The sequence below is a fragment of the Pholis gunnellus genome (assembly GCF_910591455.1).
Source record: "Pholis gunnellus genome assembly, chromosome: 7".
In the NCBI taxonomy this organism is placed as follows: domain Eukaryota; kingdom Metazoa; phylum Chordata; class Actinopteri; order Perciformes; family Pholidae; genus Pholis; species Pholis gunnellus.
Genome location: NC_136533.1, coordinates 22,160,949 through 22,172,350, shown reverse-complemented (window position 1 = coordinate 22,172,350; position 11,402 = coordinate 22,160,949). Strand labels below are relative to the sequence as shown.

Genomic DNA, 11,402 nt, shown 5'->3' with positions numbered 1-11,402 from the left:
ATCGTCAACTCACCGCACAAACATAAAAAGAGTTAAAGACGGATGCAGTCACAACAACAGCAAGATGGTGTACAATTTAAAACTGTCGTAAGTGTAGAAAACCACTAGACTCTGGTGTTGATGCCGGTTGTCAGTGTTGAGCAACTTAACACAAGCAACTACAACATCTGATGCTTTCCCCTGAAAACGTATCGCATTGTAATCAAGAAGACGATAGAATATACTGGCTGTTTCGCTGCGGCACTGACTCAGTCAAGACAGCTTTATTTGCAGCATGATGTCCGTCTCCCAGTTGCATAATGAAAAGGACCGAAGAAACAAGTAGAGCGACATTGCTGAGTCTGCACTCTGCACTGTGTTTTCCCCTTGTGTGAACGAAATGAGGCAGCATCACAAAACACTTCCCTTCCTCCCCCCTCCTCCCTTTGAGTTGCCGAAGCAAACCCGAACTGACGGGAAAACTGACCTGAAGTTCTTACATTTGAAATCGGTTTTCCAATGGATTTACAATTTAGCTCCTGTCATTAAGTTGGGAAGTGAATTTATTTCAAGAGCATCGGGCTTAAAACGTTTAATTGTCCGTAAGATGAAGCACTCAAGCTCAAATATGGAAAAGCTTGTAAATCACATTCAAAAGCAAATTGGGAAACCCTTTAGAACTAACTGAGGTCTGATTTTTGAAACTCATAAGTGACCAAAATAAATTTAAAAGGGAGATAATCTGATCTGACATCACCCAAAAGGAAGCACACGGTGTGTCTCAGAGGCTTTAAATGACGATAGAAACATGAATGCGGAGCCTATTGTATAAAACATGCAATTAAATATAACTACAAAACTTAGCAATGATCTGAACTGACAACAAAAATAATTTGGCTGGAATTCCAGCGGTCCCACTGGAAGCCTCCATATTTTTTTTTTCCAGTTGAATCCAGGGTGGGAGGTGCTCCTCCTGAGCTGAGATGTTGCTCCTGACATAGTGGGACAGGACTTGATATTTCTCGTGAAAACCCTGTAATTGAGTTGACATGCTTTTAAAGCCATCTGAATAATACAGCAAGCACACAGGCCCCCATCTCAATGTGGAGCTGGTGCAAACCCGCATCAATTAATCAGAGGCATTTAAATCTTTATAGGGCATCCAGCTGCTCAAAGGAAATGTGCACTCAAATTGAAATAAGAATTTAGCTGTTAAGAAGTCCAATTAATATTGTTTCAAGTGAGTCTGTGTGATGTTTGCTGAACACATGTGGACACAGGGGACAAGTGCAGAAAAACCTTAAATATTGCACAATTGGAGAAGTCAGAAGATCTGAAGCTGACTGAATAATGTCGGTTACTCAGAAATATATGTTTCTCGTTTGCCAACATTGGCCACCTTAAAGAGCTAGTGTGTAGCATTTCGGGGGATCTATTTGCAGAAATGGAATATAATATTCACAACTATGTTTTCATTAGTGTATAATACCCTGAAACAAGATTTTCCTTAGAAAGAGCCATCTATACCTTCGTAGAGAGTGGGTCCTCTTTCCACGGGGTCCGCCATCTTGCATCGCCATATTTCTACAGTAGCCCAGAACTGTCAAACCAAACACTGCTCTATAGATTGGAGCCTTTTTGTTGTTGTTGTTGCTTTACCTGCAGGTCGCCATAGTTCTCTTGACACTCTTCTGAAACTGTGGTTAAGACTATGGTAACTGGTTGCAGAGATCAGGAGCGTGGCACCCCCAGCGTTCACCACCGGTTTGCACTCGCCAGCTCATATCAGCCGAAGGAGTGAGTCGGGTATTCGGTTGGTTGTAATCTGCGACCATAACAAATCCTAAACACTGTGCTTTTAAGCTAAAATATAAAAAAAACACAACGTTAGTGGCCGAGATACATATGACTATCGCTTAGCTGTTGTTTCGGAACCATGGAAAGCGCTGCTTCTTGTGTGTAGATGCAGCAACATACAGACAGACAGAGAGAGAGAGAGAAAGAGAGAGAGAGAGAGGGGGGGGGGCGCTAAAATTAGCCACCATGAGCTACTACTGGTGCTGTAAGAGCTAAACTCCTAAGTGTATTGAGTTGATCAAGAGAGCGTTGTCTTACTTATGAAAAAGACTGCATGCCAAGAATGCGAAATTCTGTAAGAACTCACACAGTCCCACTTAAAAGCACAATTAATACGCAAAAGAGTTAAGCGCTACTGTCTTGGATGCTATTAAAATCCAGAGCTATAAGAATGACATCATAATCATGCTATGTTTTCTTCTGTAGTGCATGAAATGATGTTGAATGTCATGGAGAATCAGCCTGATTAAACCTTAAACTATTTCAATGCATTTTTACAATCAGTCGAGTAGCCACGTGCGCGTCCCTCACCCCGTGCTCTCACACACTTGCAGCTGCTCGGTGAGAAAGTCTCCAACCAAGACAGGTGGGTTCCCTGCATCCCCGACGAAAGCCAACAGCAGTGGAGAGCACTTTGAAAAAAAAGAGAGAGAAATGCATAAGGGAGTGGAGTGCATTGGTATGGAAATCATTTCTTATAACACCACATCATAAAAAAAGGGAGCTGCTGATAAAGTTTGGAAAGGAGACGCATCTAATTAAATATTTTGCTGAAGATGCACTCGTCGAGAGATTGGCCAACCGTAGATACCGATAAGCTCGATAAGTCTCTTTCCTAACAATGTTGTGTCAGTCATCCACAAGAAAAGCATCTCCGCATGATCTGTATCATCTGCATCAGCAGGAAAAAGGTACACTTTCTTCTGAAGATACTCCATTGCTAGACCATCAACAGTGAGGGGTAACCTGCATGGGATTGCAGGAATAAATCTGAATAAAAGGCACCGCAGAAGGCCAGCAGCGTCTACAATCCCTGAATGCCGCCTTACTAAGCGCTGCCTTCTGCTCCCATCTGGGGGTAGATTTTACATTTTCAATCAGACTGATCTCAAACAGCTGCAGGATGAACTCTGTTGTTTAGCTATAAATCTGCTCAAAAGGGGGAAATGACAAAACTAAAACACATACAATACAATCATATGACAAAAATAAATACGTATTTGTTATTTCATACTTATTTGCCAAAAAGGGTCAATCTCAGTTTATTTGCTAAAGATTTATTTATTGGTGATTTTTTTGTGTCATAAACGTTGTTTTTATAATGCCCTGTATATACAGCATGTTATACTGACAATAGGCAAAAAGATCAATAATAATTGCAGAGACAATATTAAAGGGACAGTTCACCCCCAAATCAAAAATACATATTTAACCTCTTACTCGTAGCGCTATTTATCAATCTAGATTGTTTTGATGTGTTATTTATGGATGTATCATCAGTAGAGATGTCTAGATTGATAAATAGCACTACATGTTGCATTATACTGTAGCGGTTATGGTAAAAACAAATCACTTTTCTACATGTAGTTTTTAGCCCACATTAGTGCCGTGGCAGTCATGTCAGTGTCGGTCCACCTCTTTGATCAAGGCTGAAATATTTCAACAACGTTTGGATGGATTGTCATGAAAGTAGGTGCAGACATTCATGGTTCCCAGAGGAAGAATTCTTCATCATCAGATGGGGTTTGTGGCGATGAAGTTTGCAGTGCAACCTCGTCTGATGTTGAAAGCGCCGAGAAGAAGAGTTCACAGCAGTCAGTGGGATATAGATGTGGTGCAGCATCGCTGCAGACCCAGACATTTCTTTAAAATCAGGGTCTGTTTACAAATTATAAATTCAAGAGCAAATTCTTTAGATTCTCAGCTGGGGAAAGAGAATAAAAACACTGCATCTGGTGCACAGATGTGACATGAATTCTTGAAATGGAGGGCATTCTCCTTCAGCAGTTCAGTGTTGGAGGGTGATTTCCTTTTCTGCTGATGTGGTTTTTAGTGATTTGTACTATTTTCTGTTCTGGTAGACTGGATTTTTTTCCTCGGGACATTAAATAGTATTGAATCTTATATTGTGTTCAGGGTTCCATATGATGTTTTTTTTACTGTAAACAGTATTTACGCCATGCAGCAAACTCAATAGGTGACTAGCTGAGTAGACAGAACAACCGAAGGGTACTGTTGTGCATGTAAACATATCATCATGCATCACACATCTAGCCCACTGTGATAAACCAATGTGATAAAGACTGGAGGCAGAGTATTACACTGTGTGCAGGGGGAAAAAGAGAGAAGAGAATATGAATGCAAGAGGATAACGGCCATGATTTATGCATTGATGAAAGGAACCCTGGTATTTTATTTATGGTCTCCTTAAATATAGCTCATGTGAATTAAATAAGTGATTGAAAAATGGATGTTACAACCTAGATTCATGTGTATCCCACACAACCGGGCACACACACACACACACTGAACACGGGCATGTGCACACACAGACGAACACACATCACAGCGCAATACAAGCACACACCCACAAACAAATACAAGTTAATAAAGGCACGCACACTGACTCTTGCTCTTCAGTGTAACTCCTGACTGACAACTCGACTCACCCTCGGCTGTAGCACTGAAACACAAAAAGCAAAGTCATGCTGCAGCTGGATTGACTGCTACTGAAAGAAAGTTCTGAATGATATGTAACAACTCATCAGTTCACTGCGGTTAAAAAGCAGAATTATCTATTTTTTCATGGATGAGTCAAGCTAATTATTCAAAGAAATATGTTTGCCATTTGGGGAAATATCCTGATTAGCATTCTCTCTGGGAATTAGATGAAAAGATCAACATCACTCAAATGTATCTGTTTTTAAATCAAGCTATAGCCTGGGGATGCTTAGATTAGCTTAGCTTAAAGACTGGAAAAAGGGAGAAACAGCTGGCATGGCTCCTTTCAAAGGTAAAATAAATTAGCCTACCAGCACTTGTGCAAGAGTACAGACAACAAGTTGAGGTTGTGCAGGGGGGTTATGACTATTTCCTGGCCGGGTGCCACTGCCTGCCTCCAGCCTTTATGCAAAGCTAAACTGTAAACCTGCAATAACAGATGTTAGCCACTTGGGGGCAGTGGGGAACAACATTGATGAATCACCTTTTAAATTGATAGGGCTAATTTGGCAGCTAACAGTTGCTTATTTGCACATCTAGCAGTTACAGAGCAACATGATCATTCATTTGGAGTCTTTTGGCTACTTGGTGAGTGAACGGTGCTATGAGAGCGCTGAGAGTGAACCAAAACAGTAAAGTTGAGCTGAAACTTGTTGTGAAGCGTTGTTTTCACATTGTCATTTGATACATTGTTACTCTAAAAAGAAAAGAACGGAAACTGTGGAAGTATTTCTTAAAAAAAATAAAATAAACACCTGTCTTAACCTGAATTAAATCTAAAATGAAAGCATAAACTTAAAGTTGACATAGTTGTATTAGCTTGGAAGCCAGGGCGTCCGTGTTTCTGTGAGATTGTCAAATCCAAAACAGTGAAGTAGTTGGAGAAATGAATACCGTTTACTTGGTTTGCATGCAGATTGTCAATGGTATTATGCTTTATCCTTTCATCTTGAAGGAGTCCCAGGGGCCCATTAAGTGTTTATTCCTCACCACCAAGCCAATGATTCAGGAAGAACATTTGACGGAGGATCCTTTAAGGGATGCAGTGAGAGGAAGTACTATATAAAATGATCAATACTTTCCAGATGCAGAAAATCCACCACCACTGACTCGACCAGTCTTTGCTTTTTGGTTGAATGTTACATAGCCACAGGGGACTTGTAATACATCATGAAATCTATCTTTAATCTGCTAAATTCACTTGGCCTCTCGATTATCGTTCAAGCAGAACGACACACGTGGAAAACGATGTGACAAACGGCCACCAAGAAAATGTTGGTCAATTTACTTGCACATTGAATTGTAATTGTAATTGTACTACTCCAAACACATTCCACTATGGTTTCAACTCCAGTGCCTTTGCTACAAGTGTCGCTTCATCTTCTTTTCTGTCATGTTCCACAAGTGAACAATGGAGTTAAAGTTTGGAGTTCACTAACTTTATTCAGAGAACTGTTTGGTCAGCCATAGAGTCAATATAGCTCTGAGTGTTAAATGAACTCTGGTGCACTCGGATTTTATACTATCTGCTTATTATGCGATTTTGTTGAGTCGGGCTTTTGTGATTTTGCTTAAAGTAGCAGCGAAACTGCCAAATATTAGAAACATCCTATTCTGTATGTCCACTCTGTTTACTGGACAGACCACCTCTAATCTAAACCATTAACTGGTTGCTGTTTTTTTTCTGTAGAGACAATACCTCACTATTGTGTATGCTCAGGAGAGCCAGTTAACACCCTCCAGCTCTGCACATTGTCCCACTACCAACCCATCATCTGCAATGTGTGCTCTGTGCCAAAGTAATGTGTCTGCAAATGGAGGCATATAGGAGCCAAAATCCAAATTAACTGACCTGAAGCAGACCAGGGATATCGGCTGCTCCCAAGAACCAGAAGCTTTAAGAAAATCTGGACTCAGGAGGCTGCCAGAGAAACCATCTGTGTGCTGTGACTGCATAAGCTCCATCAGCTGTGTTGTCACCCTTATCTCTGCACCTCAATCTTAGCTTCAATATTTGAAAACTAACTGAAAGCAAAAGCAAACAGCGGATGCCTCTCTCCTTTGCAAAAAAATGAAAGCCAGACTATCTAATCATGAATAACGAATGGATCAGGAAAATCAAATTATTTTATTAGATTACGCATTTGCATCTTGGAAAGTGCCCCTTTCCTTTTGTCAAGTAATCTTTTGAAGATGTAAATTGGAAGCAAACAAATTCTGCAAACCATGTGAAAATAACAGCTATTGATTTTACTACTTTAATAAGCATTGTCACATATTAAAGGCAACATGTTGCATGGGTAACTTAATGCAGTGCAAGCTATGCCACTGACAAAATGGTTGTTTCCTATATTCCATTTTATGAATGTCATCAGCACAAAATATAACACGTGGAAACAGGTAACTTCCCAAAAAATTAAAAACATTTAAAAGACTGATGCAATCATTTGATTTGATATGTGCCTGCAGTAGCTCATTCGGCAGAGCTGTAATCCAATTTAGATTTATTCATGAAATTGCATCATTTAAATATAATAATTTTGCTTTACTTCATGTCATTACATAATTTAAACAATGTGAATATTGTTCCAGGCATCATACTCTATAAGATCTGTTTTTCTTTCAAGCCCCTTCACCATGATTTCCGTTGTCAATTGTGTCTATATATAGATTTGTATTGTTTATATAACCCAAGTTTAGATATTTGCTTTTATTCAATCGCTCTAACCATAGACGAATGGTCCACTGAGTTTTAATGAATCAGATTAGGGATTGTGTGAGGGCTTTTGTGCGCAATGCTTTGTGGGAAGTATGAACCGACCCGGCCCTGGGCCAGACACGTCCAGGACATGAATATCGAGATTCTCCACTTCTCTGTGTGACGGTTTAAGTTCAGCTCCCGCCTCCTTATCGTACGAAACTGGCGTTTCAACAACTTTATTTCAGTGTCCCCATCTGTTTCAAGACTCAGTTGTCGAAGATAAACTCTAATGAAGTGTCCACCTCGTAAAGCGACTCTCGCTCTGTTTGGCCAAGTGGAGCAACCCTCCCACCTACTGGAGGAGTCGCGCGAAGCTGTAGTTTTTAGCAAAGCCCTGTGACGAGCGATACATAATACATGGAGTCCACTCAGACCAGCGTTTGTTACGGGTGGCGTTAGCAATGAGTGGTGCAGTGAACTTTAAAAAGTGCGGCTCTGTGCTGGTAACGGGAGCCAGCCGAGGGCTCGGGCTGCAGATAGTCGACAGCCTGGCGCGTGGAGCTTTCTCACCCGGCAAGATAGTTGCCACGACCAGGAACCCCGCGAGCACGCAAGTAAACAAATGCACGTACAGATAGCTTAGTAGCTTTGAAGCTAACCACTCTGTCACCACCCCGCATGTAATGCACAATCTCGTTTAATCACCTAGTTATACTGGAAGTCCGGGTCCACTGTGACGGGTGGAGGCACATCACACGAGTCACGCAACTAGCTAAAGAAATAAGGTTAAACGACACAAAAACCCCACTGGATGTTTATTAATGAACAATGACGGGATGTTGTTTTGACCTACAGAAACTTCAGGAACTGGCAGAGAAACATCCCAACATCCACATCATCACTTTGGGTAAGGCAGAGAAGAACCATGGTTGGTGTGCATAAACAAATAATGATACAATGTATATAAAAAAAGGTGGTGTTGTATGTGGACAACTAACCTAAACACAACCCTAACTTTAAAGTACTAGGCCTGTTTATTTATGATGTGAATGAATCATGTTAAATTCATGGCTGCTTGTCATCCCTCATGGGATTATTTAGACATTAACCAAGAAACCAAAAAGTTCCTAAATGTATACCGACCAACATCTTCTAACACAACTACGTGTTGGCCTCATGCATGTGTAAACTATATAAATCAGGTACACACTGGAGATATGAAGTGAAACTGAAAACATGACTTATTAATTGATCTTCAGCACGTATTTTCTTTTTCTCCTCCATTCTTTTCATTCAACTGTCAGTGATTTGATGTGTTGATGATTCTCTGCACCAGACGTAGTGAGCCAGGAGAGCATAGAGAAGTCTGTGGAGGAGGTGGGCCAGCTGGTACAGGAAGAGGGTCTGAACTGCCTGATCAACAATGCGGGCATCAACGTGGTGGCCGACTTTCAAACCGTTACTGCAGAGATGATGATCGAAAACTTCCACACCAATGCTGTGGCTCCTCTAATGATCACCAAGGTAATGGTCATTATACTCTTATTCACATTAAACATGTCCAGAATCTTACTTCACCAGCTTTCCTGCTTTGCAAAGGTCTAGATCTGTAAGAGAATTCTACGTTGTAGGTCCTCCTGACTGCACATTCAGGTGGGACAGATTCAGACTACTTATAGTAAAAGCCTGATGGCATCATACAGAGTTTTACAACATTAACAAGAAAATTTAAAAACGAACGAGGCTCTGGATTGAATCACTAGGTATTTTAGCATTAGTATCATTAAGAGTGTCGATCAAATGCATCTGCTAAAAGACAACATCTTAAAGTCCATCTCGATCGTTGCAATAGTAAGTCATCACTGCATTAACACTGTAATGTGGTCTGAGATACTTGTGCACTCAGTTGCCAGTTTATTAGGTACACCTAGCTAAAGCCATTGCAGTCTAATACACACACACACACACACACACACACACACACACACACACACACACCGTTTCTGAACTGATTTTGAGCTGTCTTGCATTATACTGACGGGTGTTTCTTTTATTCGGCTCTTGATACAAACGGTGAGGAAAAAGTCATACAAACACTACATTGTGTATATATGTCACGCTGCCGTGCTGCCACCAGAGGGCACTAGCGGTCTTCCTCACCCACAGACTGGACAGTGTGAAATGTCTTTTACTCTGACTGGAAAGGCTCTGGAGTTTGCCCAAGATTTGATAGTGAAATCATTTGTGAAATGTTTATCTCTAGATCTCTAGAGTTGATTCCAGCTTCAGCTGTGATGTGTTTTTTATTTTTATTTCGGCTCCTGCCAGGCCTTCCATCCTCTGCTGAAACGAGCTGCGTTGAGAGGAGGAGCCGGTGGAACAGGCAGCATGGGCATCCAGAGGGCAGCGGTCATTAACATGTCGTCTCTGCTGGGCTCTGTGGAGCTCAACTGGGGCGAAGGGGCCAACAACATCAAATGGTACCCCTACAGGGCGTCCAAGGTATTGTTACCATTGGATACATATAGCTTGATGGCAATTGATATAAAAAAAAATGAATGCAGATAAGGAAGATCAAGTGTTTCATTTCTGACCTGGTAAATAAAAGAAAGTCAGAAGCACTCTTCTGTTTGAACATTTTGCAGCCATAGATTTTAGGATGAATATGAGATGTCAGCTGCACCTTCCACCGTCTCCAAACGGATCAACGTCTGTGCTGTTGGGCAAAACTGTGCCGTAGTGGGTTTCAGGTGTTGTGTTGCATCGTAACTTGTTTCTGCTTCCCCTTCTCAGAGCGCCCTGAACATGGTGAGTCGTGGTATGGCTGTGGACCTGGAGCCTGATGGGATTCTCTGTATGGCGATACATCCCGGCTGGGTCCGCACTGACATGGGGGGCTCTGAGGTAAGAGCCTGCTCTGTCCACCTCCATCACAGTCTTTTTGGGGGCCCTTAAAAGATAACGTTTTTTTGTGTCTCTTTCCAGGCTCCACTGAGTCCAGAGGAGAGCGTTTCATCCCTCCTGTCTGTGATCGGCGGACTGACTGAAAAGGATCACGGGTCATTTCTGAACTTAACAGGAGAGATTTTGCCGTGGTGACTCTTTCTACGAGCACTTCTAACGGATCCTAATATTTCTTCAGGTTATCGTCCTCTTAAACTAGTTAAACTTGCAAAGTTAAAGGACTCGGAGAGGACAGAGTTTTAGAAATCGTGCATATTTTGAGGGTCCATACTGTACACGCAGTATACTGTTAGGCCAGTTCAGCCCAACATACCTCTAACATGCTCCAAAAACAAGTTATCTCAACTGTGTGTGTGTGTGTGTGTTTGGGAGGGGGAGGGGGGACGTGCTGTAAAGTTCTCTCTTCCTCAGAAGTTTCAGAGATGAAACAAACTCTGGTGATACTCTGTCTTTACAGATTCTCTTCTCTGTGGTCCAACTGTGGGCACAGAGTCCTCTGCTAAGAAGTGAACTCCAATGACGAGCATTTTAAAGTGACTTCTAATGTGTAAACTGATGAGCCAGTCGTGAGTGTTTGAGTGAGTACAATGAATTGAATGAAATGTCTGCTTTACATTTGTGCGTAAGAGAAGTGAAGTGAATTATCTACAGTGGCAGTTTGCAGTTCAACATTCTAATATATTATCTCTGTGCTGTATACGGTATAGATACCACAATAGTTCAGGCTACTGCTCAAATACGTTAATATGGAAATGTGTGACCTGTGTTTGAGATCTTGACCGTTTAGAGTTTTTAGCACATTGTTGTAAAACAGTGTTGAAAGGTTGAGTTTCCATTAAAAGAGGTTCATTCCTGTTGTTGCTTTTGTCCTGAACTGTATGATTAGAAGATGATCTTGTAGTCAGTTGTCAGTGTTCAGGGACATTCTTCCTTGTAGGATTGAAGTCAAACAAGGAAGTTTAGTCAAAATGTTTTTCTTCCTCATTCTTGAAGCGGTAAGTTTGGGCTACTCATAATACCTCGGTGTTCCAGCGGGGTGACTGACATATTGTTCTTTTTATTAAACAGACAGTCTTTTGGTACAGTTCCTGTTTCCCATTGTGCGTCTCTCTTTAAGCAGGCAGTCCTGCAAAATAATAGGTGAGTCTGCGCGATAACGACAACAATGAAAGGGTAAATG

The 11,402-nt window shown here is 41.4% G+C and overlaps 1 protein-coding gene across 1 annotated transcript; it reads left to right on the top strand.

The window, feature by feature from the left end:
- Nucleotides 1-7,662: 7,662 nt before the first annotated feature.
- On the top strand, nt 7,663-11,073 carry LOC306698283 (C-signal). Its single transcript, XM_079162528.1, has 6 exons — nt 7,663-7,872; nt 8,114-8,165; nt 8,595-8,782; nt 9,587-9,760; nt 10,052-10,162; nt 10,244-11,073. Exons 1-6 carry the CDS (start codon nt 7,720-7,722, stop codon nt 10,355-10,357), a joined length of 792 nt encoding a protein of 263 aa, XP_079018654.1. The 5' UTR covers nt 7,663-7,719; the 3' UTR covers nt 10,358-11,073.
- The last annotated feature ends 329 nt before the right edge of the window (nt 11,074-11,402 follow it).

Excerpts from the sequence above, each read along its gene's own strand:
- LOC306698283 (XM_079162528.1), top strand. The coding sequence starts at position 7,720 with ATGAGTGGTGCAGTGAACTTTAAAAAGTGCGGCTCTGTGCTGGTAACG. Across the intron at positions 8,783-9,586 it reads CTCCTCTAATGATCACCAAG|GCCTTCCATCCTCTGCTGAA; the intron begins GTAATGGTCATT and ends GGCTCCTGCCAG. Across the intron at positions 9,761-10,051 it reads ACCCCTACAGGGCGTCCAAG|AGCGCCCTGAACATGGTGAG; the intron begins GTATTGTTACCA and ends TCCCCTTCTCAG.